Source organism: Halichondria panicea, chromosome 2 (genome assembly GCF_963675165.1).
Source record: "Halichondria panicea chromosome 2, odHalPani1.1, whole genome shotgun sequence".
Lineage (NCBI taxonomy): Eukaryota > Metazoa > Porifera > Demospongiae > Suberitida > Halichondriidae > Halichondria > Halichondria panicea.
This window is the reverse complement of record NC_087378.1, coordinates 7,813,130-7,825,442: the sequence shown is the minus strand read 5'-3', so window position 1 is coordinate 7,825,442 and position 12,313 is coordinate 7,813,130. Positions and strand designations below refer to the sequence as shown.

General features: G+C 40.9%; 3 protein-coding genes and 1 pseudogene across 7 annotated transcripts in view; all 4 read right to left on the bottom strand.

Moving 5' to 3' along the window:
- Positions 1–2,825, bottom strand: part of LOC135332271 (uncharacterized) — a 36,861-nt gene extending 34,036 nt beyond the window's left edge. Inside the window, exons 1-8 of the mRNA XM_064527645.1 lie at positions 2,520–2,825; positions 2,254–2,463; positions 2,036–2,182; positions 1,487–1,815; positions 1,264–1,414; positions 434–1,215; positions 268–381; positions 27–60 (exon numbers count right to left, since the gene is read on the bottom strand). Coding sequence (XP_064383715.1) covers positions 27–60; positions 268–381; positions 434–1,215; positions 1,264–1,414; positions 1,487–1,815; positions 2,036–2,182; positions 2,254–2,463; positions 2,520–2,751 — 1,999 coding nt within the window. The 5' untranslated portion in view covers positions 2,752–2,825. The remainder of the gene's footprint in view (positions 1–26; positions 61–267; positions 382–433; positions 1,216–1,263; positions 1,415–1,486; positions 1,816–2,035; positions 2,183–2,253; positions 2,464–2,519) is intronic.
- Positions 2,826–2,866: 41 nt separating this feature from the next.
- On the bottom strand, positions 2,867–4,167 carry LOC135332270 (small ribosomal subunit protein eS8-like; annotated as a pseudogene).
- Positions 4,168–4,418: 251 nt separating this feature from the next.
- LOC135332128 (ankyrin repeat and KH domain-containing protein 1-like) overlaps positions 4,419–12,313 on the bottom strand; it is a 49,784-nt gene continuing 41,889 nt past the window's right edge. The window contains exons 37-41 of one of the 2 annotated variants that reach the window (XM_064527460.1): positions 6,976–7,074; positions 5,686–5,784; positions 5,554–5,623; positions 4,949–5,037; positions 4,419–4,841 (exon numbers count right to left, since the gene is read on the bottom strand). In XM_064527460.1, coding sequence (XP_064383530.1) covers positions 4,551–4,841; positions 4,949–5,037; positions 5,554–5,623; positions 5,686–5,784; positions 6,976–7,074 — 648 coding nt within the window. In that variant the 3' untranslated portion in view covers positions 4,419–4,550. The remainder of the gene's footprint in view (positions 4,842–4,948; positions 5,038–5,553; positions 5,624–5,685; positions 5,785–6,975; positions 7,075–12,313) is intronic. The other variant, XM_064527462.1, reaches the window with a different exon arrangement.
- On the bottom strand, positions 8,718–12,004 carry LOC135332145 (uncharacterized). 4 transcript variants are annotated; one of them, XM_064527488.1, is made up of 13 exons: positions 11,576–11,988; positions 10,956–11,512; positions 10,805–10,903; positions 10,666–10,734; positions 10,558–10,602; positions 10,396–10,491; positions 10,235–10,303; positions 10,118–10,153; positions 9,964–10,065; positions 9,800–9,880; positions 9,696–9,740; positions 9,531–9,632; positions 8,718–8,757 (listed from the first exon to the last, which is right to left on the bottom strand). In XM_064527488.1, the coding sequence occupies exons 1-12, from the start codon at positions 11,596–11,598 to the stop codon at positions 9,556–9,558; spliced, it is 1,299 nt and encodes a 432-aa protein (XP_064383558.1). In that variant the 5' UTR covers positions 11,599–11,988; the 3' UTR covers positions 8,718–8,757; positions 9,531–9,555. The 4 variants fall into 4 exon arrangements, with proteins under 4 accessions (XP_064383558.1, XP_064383559.1, XP_064383560.1 ...); XM_064527489.1 differs by having other exon boundaries at positions 9,812–9,880; positions 11,576–11,976; XM_064527490.1 differs by lacking the exons at positions 9,964–10,065; positions 10,118–10,153; positions 10,235–10,303 and having other exon boundaries at positions 9,531–9,633; positions 9,694–9,740; positions 9,812–9,880; positions 11,576–12,004.

Sequence of the window (12,313 nt, the reverse complement as noted above, 5' to 3'; positions counted from 1 at the left end):
TCGGCTAGTGACAAGCTGTGACTTACTTCCAGGTCCTGGATTAGACTCCACATCTCCGCACTGAAGCAGCAAATGATGTGAAAACAGGTGTCAAAGCTACATAACATAAAGCTACTACTAGCTATTATAGCACACACACACACACACACACACACACACACACACACACACACACACACACACACACACACACACACACACAAACACACTACCGTATACCTCGCTTGCGCATGTGCACCGAGGCATAACAAGTATAGCATTACATACCCAATCATCATCTCTGATATTGACGTCACAGTCTTCTTGCTCCAGGTAGCCTCTCACCACTTCAATGTCAGCTGTCTCACTGCGACATTCTGCCAGCAACTTCTCCGAGATTGTCTGAGAACAGTTATTATAAATACATAATTGCACTTCACTTATTTGACCATACCTTCTTTTTAAATGGTTCAGTATGTTCCCCAATAGATCCGGATGGTGAAAACACAGAGGCAGAGCTTTTCATGGAGTCAGTTAATTCTTCTCCATTTGCAGAATACAGACACTGACCATTAAGTATTACTTGAACAATGAGGTTGTCTTTGAAGAATTTCAAAGCTTCTGGATGCTTCACTTTGTCTTGAAATTCAGAAGCAATACGTGGAAGAGTGATAGACCATGTAACCCAAAGACTACCGCTAACAATACTGTCCAAAATCAAATAAATGTTAGGTAGGTTTAGGTAAGCCAATTTCTTCCACAGGTCAGTAATGTATTTCAAAGTTAGCGTACTTATGTTCACCTCAAGTTTCAGCTTCATTTTTAGCTGGTCTCGATAGCCTTTACTGTTCCTTCGGCGACCTCCAGTGCAATTACTTTGATTTGAAACCGTATTCTTTGTAATGTAGTCACTGATTTTAGTCGCCACTAAATATCCTGCCTTCTTTTCTTCAAACTCCTTTTTTAGTTTTTTCAACTTTTTGTCCCCAAATCGTTCAATAAGTTGACACAGAACATCACTATTCATATGAGACCATTCCGCACTGTTCACGTAATAGGCAAAAATCTTATCAAAATCATCCAAGTCCGGCACATCGCCACAAAGAATCATTAGTCGAAGTTTGAAATCGATAATAGTGACATTACTTTGCTTCAAGATGTTTTTTGTTTCAATAGAAAGGTCAGCAAATTCATCTTTGATCACAAAACTGTTTTTTCGTTTGAGAACCTTCACTGCTGAGATTAATCTCTATAATAATGATTTAACATGTCTGTCTGACGTACCTGCTTTGTTATCTTTTGTTTCCTCTTCCAACTGCGGACTTGAAGGTGGAGACCTAATTGATATGTAACGCTCCTCAATGTCTATAGCAACATCATTCTCTCCTACAGATGGAGCTCTAAGTGCTGCCACCATAGTCTGCATGGGGACCACCTGCATGGGGACCACCATCAGAGGATACTATTAGCTATTACATTTAACTACATGTATAAGCAGCTAATTCACCAGTTTTTCCTCTTCAATCAACTTCAGAATCTGCTGATAGGTGCTCTGGAGGATGCCTACAAGGCGTTCAGTCCAGGACAATGTTTTCAGGATTTCCATAAATTTGTCAAAGTCAGAGGAAGAGGCCCTGACTCGATCTGTCATGACGTCTACCAACTTGGTTGCCTTGGCACGGTCGGTGTGTGTGGGGTGGCGGATAAAATCTCGAATGTGAACCGACTGAATGAGACCAGCTGCAATCATCTCATCACAGGTTTTCTGTGGGTCCTGAGTTATGATGTCATTGAGCTGTGGTGTGCAGGACAACATCGTCTTGTATTCTGGGGAGTCTGTATGCCATTGACATGTAACTGATAATTTATGGTAGTTCATAGGAACCCCTTATAGTACACAATGGGAGAGGGAGGAGTGGCTAAGCATGTAACACGTACACAAACATTATATTGAACAGACAAATACAGTGCAATATGAATACCTTGTTGGGTTGTCTGCAAACAATGTATTATTGCTAATAATTTATTACTCGACTAGTGACAAGCTATGACTCACTTCCTGGTCCTGGATTAGACTCCACATCTCCGCACTGAAGCAGCAAATGATGTGAAAACACCACCAGAGAAAAACTCAGAACAGGAGTCAAAAAAAATGTTACAAGAGAGACATCAAACTTGTCTCTTTCTCTTTTACGCTCGTTTTCTATAACAGGAACGATACAAATCATTAACGCAACAAGAGCTGCCTCGCTAAACACGTAACAATCAACTGACCTTTGACTGTGCAATTTACTATCTGTTTGATGATCCTTCGTGGATTCCAGCGAGTCAAGCAAGCTCTGATGAACAAGTAAGACACCAGAAACACCACGGATACAATAGCTACGACCAGGGCACTTCCCCTCCACCCCAGATCACACGGAAACAATCCAGTCCAGCTCAAATCCACCACTGGCACCGGACATATCACAAAGTTAGATGCATCTGGGTGTGAAACACAGAATTATAAATAAAAACCTTTGCATCAATTCGTAACTTACATATACATGCAGAGGTTGAAAAGGACCCACTGGTTCCAATAGGACAGAGGATGTAGCCAATGGTTACTAGTATCTGGTACACTCGATACATGAGAGGGTTGATCAGTACTGACACTACACAAGCTTGTAGCTGCCAGCTTGGCCTGGGAAATATCTTTGATAGCTCTGGTAGAGGTTCATCATCACCAAGGGTACCAATAGTGACAGCTGACTTGTTTCCTGAGGATCTCATACTTTCTTTCCAGCTCAGCTAATGGCCTTCAAAATTCAAAATCAGTAGCCATTTAATACTGGGTGTGACAATACCACCCATGTATGAATAAACTTGTGAAGATCCATCAAGTATAACACAAGAACAAAATTAATCATCAAACACACCAGGAAAGTTACAAGATGACATAATGAAAACAGTTTCATGATAGAGTTTATTTTCCCTTCTTGGACTTGAGTTTTCTCTGATAGAACTCGAGCTCCTTGCCCTATAGAATGTACCCATCACACTGGCCACTCTGCCCAGGTCGAGATGACACCGCACGCTGCAGACAGTGGACACATACATAATCTAGATAGTTGGTTGGATACTACTACACTATACTAAACTGTATTTCTAACGTACGTAACATGTTGTCACAGCTAGAAAAGGACAACAGTTTTAAAGAACCATTCAACAAAAGCTCATCCCCTTTTCCAAATTGTGGTAAAAATTAATTGACAACACAGATACATACTAAAGACAGTGTTTACACTCAAGGGAGGCAACGTACACTACTCACCTAGAAGTCTTCCAGTGAGGAACTGCTCCTCTACGTGTGGGTCAATCTTGGAGGTGGATTTCCTGGCAGCAAGCTCTTCTGAACGTGGTTGGACTTCTTAACAGATAGAACATCATCTTCAGTCGATTCCTACAAAACAATTTTTACTGTAACACATAAAATAATGGTATAATATCAATCAGACATTTTAAATTAATGACTAGTGTACGGAAATTTTCTTACCTCTGTCTTCTTTGACTTCTTGCGGCCTAGAGGAATTCCATAATGTGCCTCGAATCTACGCAACAGAAGTCAGGGTATATGAACAATCACTGAACCAAGAGTTCAAAAAGCAAATAATATAGTTGGTTTGCTCAGTTCAATAGATTCTCGTATAAAGGAGCTTACCATTGTTTGAAGCGAGTGCAGTCGATCAACACTATACAGTTCTTGACTAGAGTCTTGGCTCATTGTTGCTGGCATTGTAGACAACATCCAGGACACGACATTTTCTCGATATAGCTGAGCAAGTAAAAGCAGAAGATCAACTCAATGTGGTAGACTATACATAAATACTATAATAAGTGCCCTCAGAGCCCCAGGAATAGTTGCCTTAACACGATTTTTGGAGATTGCAATGCTGCACTAGTTTCAACACTTTTAGATGGAGTCTTCACGCTTTTATCTTAGCTCGATTGTCTCCTCATATACATCCAGTCTTTAGCAAGCAATGGTAGAGCTATAGCTTTCAGATTTCTGGAGAGACCTTCCACAATCTAGATCTCTTCTCCACAAAAAAGCATTACTTTATACCCAGGATCTATCAATGGAAACAGAGTCTCATACTGTATGCACAACTTATATCTTACTTGTTGGTCCTGGATTGGGCTTGACATCTCCACACTGAAGCAGCAAACAGAATGCCAGAATCAGCAGAGAGACTAGTTGGGCGGAGCCCGACCGTCCCTCCCGTCAGGGACGGTCGGGCTCCGCCCAACTACAGAGAGACATTGAGAGGAGACATTTGACTCTGCCCCCACAGAACTAGCTGGTAATTAGCTCAGAATTAAACCACTTCCTCATTTAATATTTAATGAGATTCATTGCATGCCATACACAAAATTATTATAGCTATAAATTATAATCATGTCAGCTACATGTACTAACGTAAAAATCCTAGCATAAAGTTCTTGTGTTGAGCCGTATTTTAAACAGCTGTCTCTACCATAAAGGTTCCTCCATAAACTTTCTTTCAGTTTATCGCTAAGAAGGCTTGGTATTATCCGTTTTGTACAAATGCTTCAATACTTTCTGCCACATCATTACGAGCCACTGATGGTTTCTTAAGGGCTTCACACACACCAGACCAAGTGAGACTGCGGTTTGTCTCTGAGCAGCTCTTAAGCATAGCATTGAAGCAGACATTGCAGTTATTTTGGTTGGTGATCCTGATGCCTTCCAGTTTGTCCAAGTCTACTTCCAGAGCAATTCCCAAGTTGTACCATTCGCTCCTAGCAGGCCACAGTAGATCCTGAGCTTTTCCATAATTTGAAAATATCCATTGATTCATCTGAGAGTGAAAAGGTAATTAATGGATGAGACTCAGAGACCAACTATAATGGCATGCAACAGCAACACAGGGAAGGACATTATTATTCACAGAATATGGTAACTTACAGCATTATGACCATCAGGTTTTGCTACAACTTTCTCCACAGTTGGACTGAGCTTATTTTCAGTTGTTGGGCCATGGCAATCTGAAGGTGCTTCATAAGGTCATTAATTAAGGGGAGACTGCATACTTGGTACATTAATTAAGGGGAGACAATAAAATTAATTATTTATTTCCAATCTAAAAATACTGTTGAGAACGCATGGTTGTGGTCAATTAGTGGTTAATTTGGCTTGATTAATTAATAATTTATATACTTTCTACGGTAGTTCATGCTTGTAGTACAAGCCTCTACACTTCTTTGTTTTAGTGACCCATAATACCATCTACACCTCTTTGTTTTAGTGACCCATAATACCATCTACACCTCTTTGTTTTAGTGACCCATAATACCATCTACACCTCTTTGTTTTAGTGACCCATAATACCATCTACACCTCTTTGTTTTAGTGACCCATAATACCATCTACACCTCTTTGTTTTAGTGACCCATAATACCATCGTTCCCCCAAATTTGCATTTAGTACATCATCAATTAAATTACGATATTTGTCTGCATTAGAAAACAAATTGGAAATCTCCTTATGATAATATTGCGATGCATGATTACCTTGTTCAAGAACCTTCACTACATCGGGGTGGTTGTATTTGGCAGCCAAAGATAGAGCAGCCGTCCCATCCTGCAATTCATACCAGTCTGAGATGATACACAAGTCATTCTGAATTATTAAAGTCTCCTTACATTGCTTTTATGATTAGCCTTTGCACCATACTTTAGTAAGATATTCACCACATCCACATGACCATCACGACTGGCTTGCATGACTGGAGTCCACCCATACTGTGTGGTAGACGATAAAATAGCTAGGGGTGGGGTAGCGGTGTTTAATATAGCGGGTAATTTTCGGGGGGGGGGCAATTAAAATATTTGAGGTTTTTGTGGTTGAATCTCGAATATTTTACCCACGAATGAAGCGACTTTCCTACCTTTCCTGCAGTGCAAGCAGCAACCACAAAAATAATAAGTATTCACAAAATGGCTAAATATTACTTGGCCTCCACGAATATTTTGCCCCTAACTATACGGTAGTCATATTGGGGACCTATGTAGCTGCCACAAAGGCCAATTTCCGCTAAACTGAACTTTAACATTGTTCTACATAGATCTACATCTGTTACACTTCGTTGTATACCATATAGCGCGAAATTTTCGAGGCACATATATTTCGTGGAATAGCCTTTTTGTTGAACAATGTTCGTGGAATGACTGCTTACCGGAAGCCACGCCTTTAATATTTTGCACGTTATAGCAGATATTTCTAATTAATGAACAATTTTCGTGGACTTAATTTTCGTGTAGGATTGCTAACCATGAAATCAGCGAAAATTCCGCGCTATACGGTACTATCAGTATGAATGTATCTATAGAAAAATAAAAGCGCCACAGGTGCTGATGCCTCGGTGGATGTTTGTATCAGGCTAATCACAGGGAAACAAGAGTGGGAAATGATCAATCATGATTGTTAGAAAGGATGACAAAGTACAAAGTCAAAATTAATGCCTGCTGCATCAGTACAGTAGAGCCTTGCAGTTCTCTTCTCACTGCTAGCGTTCTAGTGCAGAGCTAACTACTAAGTAGAGTAGCAACACTCCAAAAACAAGTTTTACTACGCACTCTTCTGAAAAAACTGCAATGGCATTCCAAGTAAGCAAAACTAGGCATAACTGGAGAACGAAGCATTATTACGAATTAAAATCAAAGAAAACATGGCTATAGAAGCCTATATAACTCTTTACACTTCATTGATCATTGAGCAGCTGTAGCAGTCTACACACACGCACACGCACACACACACACACATGTAGTAGTCCATTTGTTTGTTTGTGACACATGGGTCTACTCAGACACCTGGATTCCATGGCGCTTACAGCAAGGATAGCCTTCACACAACAAGATGCACACATACAAACACACTACCATATACCTCACTTGCGCGTGCGCACCGAGGTATAATAAAAGAGTTGTTCATACCTCATTAAGGAAATCCACAAATGCTCCCTTCTCCAGTAGAAATCTAGCCACCTCTGCATGACCCTCGTGAGCAGCCCACATCAGAGGAGTCCATTTTCTCTGTTAGACAGTTACTACCATAATACACAATGCAGGTATTGTCTCACTCACATTTGTGGGCAGGTCAATCTCTGCTCCCAGTGCCACTATTCCCTGCACTATCTCCAGGTCTCCTGCTCTACTGGCCAGCACCAACGGAGACCACCCTCTCTGTACACACACAATGTTACATTGTACCCTGCCATTAGTAAGAGGATTACCGTGTCCTGAATACGAACTTGAGGCTTGTATTGCAGGAGCAGTTTAGCAATATCAAAGTGTTTGTTCTCAAGAGCCCACATCAATGGACTCCTCTGGAGCTACAATACAAGAGCCATTCATTATACAAATGAAAGCACCGCAGGTGCTGATGCATCGGTGGAGGTGTCAAAGCTACATAACATAAAGCTACTACTAGCTATTATAGCACACACACACACAAACACACTACCGTATAGCCATACACCATATTACATACCCAATAATCATCATCTCTGATATTGACATCACAGTTTTCTTGCTCCAGGTAGCCTCTCACCACTTCAATGTCAGCTGTCTTACTGCGACATTCTGCCAGCAACTTCTCCGAGATTGCCTGAGAACAGTTATTATAAATACATAATTGCACTTCGCTTATTTGACCATACCTTCTTTTTAAATGGTTCAGTATGTTCCCCAATAGATCCGGATGGTGAAAACACAGAGGCAGAGCTTTTCATGGAGTCAGTTAATTCTTCTCCATTTGCAGAATACAGACACTGACCATTAAGTATTTGAACAATGAGGTTGTCTTTGAAGAATTTCAAAGCTTCTGGATGCTTCACTTTGTCTTGAAATTCAGAAGCAATACGTGGAAGAGTGATAGACCATGTAACCCAAAGACTACCGCTAACAATACTGTCTAAAATCAAATAAATGTTAGGTAGGTTTAGGTAAGCCAATTTCTTCCACAGGTCAGTAATGTATTTCAAAGCCAGCGTACTTATGTTCACCTCAAGTTTCAACTTCATTGCTAGATGGTCTCGATAGCCTTTACTGCTCCTTCAGCGACCTCTAGTGCAGTTACTTTGATTTAAAACCTCATTCTTTGTAATGTAGTCACTGATTTTAGTGGTTGCTAAATATCCTGCCTTCTTATCTTCAAATTCCTTTCTCAGCTTTTTCAACTTTTCGTCCCCAAATTTTTCAATAAGTTGACATAGAACATCACTATTCATATGAGACCATTCCGCACTGTTCACATAATAGAGTAAGCAACCAATTTCCGAACGACACCAGTTTTCGTGTGCCCGTTTGAAGAGACAGTAAGAGCTATCTTCTAGTTTTTTGCATGCACTAATAGACAATGATCAGATCTGGTGCCTACCACAATTAGAAGTAATCCGGTTACTTTACTCTTGCACAGCAGCAGCTCAAAGTCGGTGGTTTGAACATTCAATAAGCGACATTTGCAACCTATTGCCGACTAGACTGTTGCGATAGTTTCAAAGATATGCTACGACTTCTAGAACGACAGAGAGACTTCTGGTACCTTCCAGGCCTCATACAAACGATCAAAACTCGATCAGAACTGTATAAAACCGTGCATGGCAAGGGCAAAAAAAACCCTTTTAAGGCTGAGTCAGCATAATTATAGATTTACTTGCGCATGCGCGTGACTAGGGTAATAGTAACACTTTTACAGCCAAAAATTAATAATAATCAGAGATACAAAAGAAAGGGGATTGGAAACGACCGCCCACGCCCTATGTAAAAGGACTGACATCCGGTGAAGCACTCCGTGTAATTATTGCGCTCGCAAATAATTACATGGAAAAATTTTATATCCCTGGTTTCTAGCTCTCCTATCCACTAGAGATCACTCAGGGCCTGGGAGATACTTGAGAGAAGTAAGCTTATACCACTGACAAGCTCTAAGTCCGTTGTCTTTACTCGGTTTCCAATTTTTTTGAGTTTAGCTTGAATTACTCTATGTCAACTTTTCTCTGTCCCTCCTGTGAAGTCAAAACAGCAAAGGACATTGCTTGACTTGGTTATTATGTATCTAAGTGCTACATAGAATGGCTTCATGCTATAAATAAGCTGTACTGTTCATAAACGTTTGCAGTATAGTCCTTCAAACTGCTTTAGTATACTTTTAGACACGCCACGGGCCTGTCCCTCCTACGACTTCATAGTAAAGGCTATTTCTTCTTGCATAGCATTTATTTGTCTAGTAATAGTGGCTGCATGGCTTAGTCGACTTTTTAGAGCTAAATTCTCTTTACTTTTTAGAAAAATCAACATTAAAAATGATCAATTTCACTGTTTCTATGTACAGCACATTGTAGAGCAGTCAAGACTGGTAATGAGCATGCTGACTATAAATATAATCCTTTGTAGTTTTAGCCACGCCCTATAACGCGGAATGCTTCACGCAAAAATTTCGTAAAAATTTCGTTTCCAATCCCCTTTCTTTTGTATCTCTGTAATAATCAACACATAAAAATAATCATCAACACTTTATAATTTTCCACATCCACGTTTTGTTCTGCCGCGGGAAGAACCTGTCTTATTCCTGAAGACCTTGTTTGTAGCACCTGTACATCGTGATTAGTATAATATGTATGTCTGTTCTTTTTTGGCATACTGTGCGACATTACCTTTATCCTCTTCAACATCCGTGCTTGCTGAACTTGCTGAATCAGCTGTGGTGTAAAGATAATACATGTAGTAAGCACACAAGCACACAACCACACATACATACATTTCAACTGACCTGGGGAGGAAACTGTGTAGGCCTCATGACCATCCCTAGTGTTTAGGTCCGGTGGGTTTGTCACACGAGCTAAATAAGGAAATACGCACTCACATAATTACATTCATTACCATAATTAACAGATCCATGCAAATCGCGCTCAAAATATATACCTCTTGTGGTCGCACCACTACTACCACCACGTCCACGTCCACGCTTCGCTCTGCCGCGGGAAGAACCTGTCTTATTCCTGAGGGCCTTGTTTGTAGCACAACCTGTACAATATTGTGACATGCAGTACGTTTTTTGCATACTGTGCGACGTTACCTTTATTCTGTTCAACATCCATGCTTGCTGAATCAGCTGTGGGGTAAAGATAATACTGGTGAGCACATACGGAACACAATCACACATACATGTACATGTGCAGACGTTTCAACTGACCTGGGGAGGAAACTGTGTAGGCCTTAAGACCATCCCTAGTGTTTAGGTCCGGTGGGTTTGTCACACGAGCTAAATAAGGAAATATCCACTCACATAATTACAACACAAATATTCATTATCATAATTAACAGATCCATGCAAATAGTGCTCAAAATGTGTACCTCTTGTGGTCGCACCACTACTACGTCCACGTCTACGTTTCGCTCTGCCGCGGAAAGAACCTGTCTTATTCCTGAGGGCCTTGTTTGTAGCACCACCTGTACAATATCGTTGTTTACGGATAAATTTAGTATTATTTTTTGGGGCATACTGTGCGACATTACCCTTATCGTCTTCAACATCCGTGCTTGCTGAACTTGCTGAATCAGCTGTGGTGTAAAGATAATACATGTAGTGAGCACACAACCACACATACATACATTTCAACTGACCTGGGGAGGAAACTGTGTAGGCCTCATGACCATCCCTAGTGTTTAGGTCGGGTGGGTTTGTCACACGAGCTAAATAAGGAAACACCACAACGATTAACAGATCCATGCAAATAAAAATTATAGCGCTGAAAATGTGTACCTCTTGTGTTCACACCACTACCACCACGTCCACGTCCACGTTTCACTCTGCCGCGGGAAGAACCTGTCTTATTTCTGAGGGCCTTGTTTGTAGCACCACCTATACAATATTGTGACATGTAGTAGGTTTTTTGCATAGTGTGTGACGTTACCAAAATATTCGGAGAGTGTCTCAGCGGAAGATGCCTTGACTCTAGCCACTGACAGACAAGAGGATATCTTTAAAGAGACTTCAGGATGTCGCTTACAAAATCTAGCCCACCAACCATGCGTAACAGAAGAGGCACCAGTCTTTTCTTTGTTTTTTCGGATCAACATTGTTTCAACTAAAGACAAAACCTGTAATCTGGTGAAAGGATACCCAATTTCGGCTGACTTGATGAGGAAACACACTAACAGAGCCTCTTCTTCGACCGTGAAATATGTCTTTGGTCCACTCCTGCTCCCTGGCAAAACTCTTCCTGTGGCATTGTCATATAGAGTTGTCTTTGGTATACCATAGTCAGCGGCAGCTCTGGAGACAGCAACCCCTTTGTGAATAACCGCATCGAGAGCTCGTTCCATGCTTCGCTTGCTCCAGGGGCGATATTTTTCCAGCCTGCATGCTCGTACTTTCTTATACTGAGGCGTACGCATGGGATCAGAATCAAACGAAAACACTCTATCACGGAGAGGGGAACATCTCTTTCCGAGGCCAGGTAAACAGAACCTAGATATATAAAGGAAAAAATGTATGCACCCTTGCAGATCTTGATATCTCACAGTCACTGACCTATTTAGGCTATTAGTTTCCATTCTCAAGCATCTCAAGTGCAGTGAAGGTGAACTTCTTCTTCCTAGATCCTGTGAGCACGTGGCTGGATCTCATGTGCAGGCATGCTGACTCAGCACTATACTAGTCGTCTCGCTCTTAGGCCGCAAGGGCCTCGCTCTTTGCCCTTGTTCTGAGCGTTTGCAGTGGTTCTTACGAGGCCTGGCAGGTACCAGAAGTCTCTCTGTCGTTCTAGAAGTCGTAGCATAGCTTTGAAACTATCGCAAGAGTCTATAGTCGCCAATAGGTTGCAAACGTCGCTTATTGAATGTTTGAACCACCGACTTTGAGCTGCAAGAGTAAAGTAACCGGATTACTTCTAATTGTGGTAGGCAAGAGATCATGCAAAAAACTAGAAGATAGCTCTTACTGTCTCTTCAAACGGGCACACGAAAACTGGTGTCGTTCGGAAATTGGTTGCTTACTCTAGTCAAAAATCTTATCAAAATCATCCAAGTCTGGCACATCGCCACAAAGTATCCTTAGTCGAAGTTTGAAATCGATAATAGTGACATTACTTTGCTTCAAGATGTTTTTTGTTTCAATAAAAAGGTCAACAAATTTATCTTTGATCACAAAACTGTTTTTTCGTTTGAGAACCTTCACTGCTGAGATAAATAATAGTTAATCTCTAATAATTAACAATTAACTGACGTACCTGCTGTGTTATCTTTCGTTTCCTCTTCGAACTGCGGACTT